The sequence below is a fragment of the Prorops nasuta genome, unplaced genomic scaffold (genome assembly GCF_024137725.1).
Source record: "Prorops nasuta isolate Cenicafe-Biocafe unplaced genomic scaffold, Cenicafe_Pnas_1.2 PNAS00024, whole genome shotgun sequence".
Lineage (NCBI taxonomy): Eukaryota > Metazoa > Arthropoda > Insecta > Hymenoptera > Bethylidae > Prorops > Prorops nasuta.
In genome coordinates, this window is record NW_027116821.1 from 3,536,584 (window position 1) to 3,539,881 (window position 3,298).

General features: G+C 59.9%; 1 protein-coding gene across 1 annotated transcript; it reads right to left on the reverse strand.

The window, feature by feature from the left end:
• Positions 1-656: 656 nt before the first annotated feature.
• On the reverse strand, positions 657-2,919 carry vvl (ventral veins lacking). The gene has a single exon (XM_066740642.1). It carries the CDS (start codon positions 2,144-2,146, stop codon positions 791-793), a length of 1,356 nt encoding a protein of 451 aa, XP_066596739.1. The 5' UTR covers positions 2,147-2,919; the 3' UTR covers positions 657-790.
• Positions 2,920-3,298: the final 379 nt, after the last annotated feature.

Here is a 3,298-nt window from a genome sequence, read left to right on the forward strand (position 1 = left end):
CGAGTGTACCACACTGGAAATGTTCGATGCGACTGGGTCTCGCAGTGCGCGCGTCAACCGCCGGCACTTTTGCCCTGTCCGGACGGGCCACATATGATATCCTGGAGAACGCATGCACGAATATATCTTCACAGTTTAACAACGAAGCACGTTGGACACGTGAAAAAGAAGAAGTTCTTTCTCTCTCTCTCTCTCTCTCTCTCGTCCTTTTGGTTAGTTTAGTAATTTGTATGTATATATATATATATATATATATATATATATATATATGTATAATAAGGCGCGTTGCACGCGTCCGTTGAATCGAGAGGCGCGCATCTCGCGCCCTTTGAAAAAGTTCTCGGTGGACAAGGTTTTTCTTTTTTGTTTGTCTTTTTTTTGGTAACATTGCCGCACGACTCTCTCGTTCGGTGATGGGTGGTTGTTGTCGATCCTTTGTTGCGTTTCTTCCCGTTTCTTGTTGCTGCTGCTGCGCGTGACGGAAGAAAACGGCTCAGCCGAAAAATTTCACCAAGTCCGGTGGTTGGCAGCAGTCGTTCGACGGCCTCCCCGGTGCACCGGTTCTGACCTCGTCGAAGCCCATGGCAGCCCACGAGTGGCCCGCGTCGTCCCTGTCGCAGAGGTCGTTGCTCTGCGCGTGTAGCAGGACCGTCAGCTACGAGTTGGAGTAGCTGCCGGTTCTCGCCTGCAGATAGTGATGGTAGAATGGTGGCAGGCTCTCCGCCGTGGACGAGGGGTTCGTGGGCTGCGAGGTTATCGCGAGGCCCAACGGGGGAGGCCCGGGCGAACGCTAGTGAGCCGCCAACGAGTGAGCCGTGAGACCCTGAGGACTGAGCATCGGCGGACTGTGGCTGTGGCCCATCGGCGAGCCGTGCAAGTGGTCCTGCGGATGGTAACCCTGGTGAAGGCCCCCCTGACCCTGGTGACCCGGTGGCATTCCCTCCATTATACCGTCGCCCAGCGTATTGGGCGGTGTCATCCTCTTCTCCTTCTGCCGTCTGTTGCAGAACCACACCCTGACCACCTCCTTCTCCAGCTGCAGGCTGTCCGCCAGCGAGGTGATCTCCTGCGCCGAGGGCTTGGGCTGCTTGTGGAAGTGCTGCTCGAGGGCCCCCTTCACCGACACCTCGATCGACGTTCTCTTCTTCCTCTTCCTGCCCTGCGCGGCGATCTTGTCGATGCTCGTCGGCGAGCCGGTCGTCGAGTCCGCCTCCTCCAGCCACTTTTGCAGCAGCGGCTTCAGCTTGCACATGTTCTTGAAGCTGAGCTGCAGCGCCTCGAACCTGCATATCGTCGTCTGGGAGAAGACGTTCCCGTAGAGGGTGCCGAGGGCCAGGCCGACGTCGGCCTGGGTGAAGCCCAGCTTGATCCTGCGCTGCTTGAACTGTTTGGCGAAGGCCTCGAGGTCGTCGGAGGTCGGCGTGTCCTCCTCGCCGGCGCTGTGGTCCCTGTCGAGGGGGTGGCCCGGGTGCAGGGGGTGGCCGGCCGGGGGACTGTGATTGTGAGCGTCCCTCAGGTGATGGGGCAGGCCCGTCTGGTGATTGTGCAGCTGGTGCGGCACCTGGTGCGGGTGCTGGTGCAGCATGCCGTTCATGGCCGCGTGATACTGCTGGAGGGTCGTCGGCGAGGCGGCGCCGCCGCTCGGGTTGTAGTGGGCCGACGGCACGACGGGCGCGTGCCAGGAGTGCGGCGAGGCCATCCCCGGGGACTGGTGCGGTCCCCGGTGATGCATGCCCTGGTCGTTGGCGGCGTTCGCGGCGGCCGCCGTCAACGGCTTCACGTCGATGCTCGCGTTACCCTGGTGAGGGTGATGATGGGGATGGTGCGTCGTGTGGTGCATCCCCATCGACGCGGCCCACGGGTCGCTGCCCGGCTGCAGGCTGACCCATGGATTCGCCGAGGAGAGGCTCGCCGGGTGCGACAGCCCGTTCGGCGACGGCGACGACGTCACCTGGTGATGATGGTGATGATGGTGATGATGCTGCGGTGCCGGCATGTACTTCATCTCTCCGGCGTCGGCGGCGCTGCGGGGCGAGCCCGAGGAGTAGCCACCCACGGCGATGTTCATCCCGATAGCTGAGCCCGAACCACCATCCAGGTCGGATGACACTGCGCTACTAACCGGCATGTACGTGGTAGCGGCCATCTACTCCCCTCGAGAGGTCAACACCCCCCGGCTTTCTTCCACCCGGTTGCCAGCGCCTTTCGGGTACTCGGACACCCTCTTCGGCGGCGCGCTTCTCTCGCTGCGATAATCTTCGCGTTAAATTCGGCCACGACACACCGCGTCTCTGCCTTCTCTCTCTCTCTCTCTCTCTCTCTCTCTCTCTTCCTCGAGAAGACGAAGAATTTCAGAAAAACAACTGTACAGTCACTGATCACTCCTGCTGCTGACGGTATGCACGGTCCACCGTAGGCGATGACGCGCCAAGTGCCGTCTCGAGTACCGCATCGTCGCGCATACAGCGCTCGTTCATCCTAGGGCCGATCGATCTATCTCGTTGGAACCAAGAAATCTCTTCTGTCCCTTCGCGCGGCTACCTGCTCCGCGCCCGAGAGCGCTCTTTTCCTCCTCCACCTCCTCCTCCTCCTCCTCCTCCTCTGAGAAAACTCCAATCTCACAATTCACCTTTGCCCGAAAATACCATCGGAATTTCAATCTTCCTCTCTCGTATACAGAGATATTCGGAGCACACCTGCCCCGACGAAGTTCCGACGAGCCCTCACGGCTCTACGATCACTCGCGTCAACACTGAATCCTCCTCGAACATCCAGCTTCTCTCTCTCTCTCTCTCTCTCTTTTAGGGATACAGGAGCGAGAGATCGGCAGGTACGAAGAAGCTCGAGGAACTTTGCGCGAGACGAAGAGGTAGAGAGCGATGATGAAAATTGATTCACAGGAACACACTCGCGATACTCTCTCTCTCTCTCTCTCTTTCTCTTTCCCTCCCTCCCTCCCTCTCTTCCTCTCGAAAATCTATCTCTCAGAGTCCGTTCCACTGAAAATCGCGTCTCTCTCCGTGAGTGCGAGAATGCGCGCGGGCGCGATTGTACCGTCGAAGGAGGAAGACACGACGGCGACGACGACGACGACGACGGTTCGGAAAGATCTCGGTGGCTCTCATGCGTTATGCATGTCGTAGCTGAGAGAGCGACTGACTGCCTCGCCTCGCAGCTCGCCCGAGGTTCCCGAGTCTCGGAGCGGCGCGGCGGCTGGTGGAGGCTCGTCATGCGCGCCAGCACCGACCTCTCCCCACCATCGCGCCAGGGGCCGACTCCGATTGGCCGGCCGGGCAAG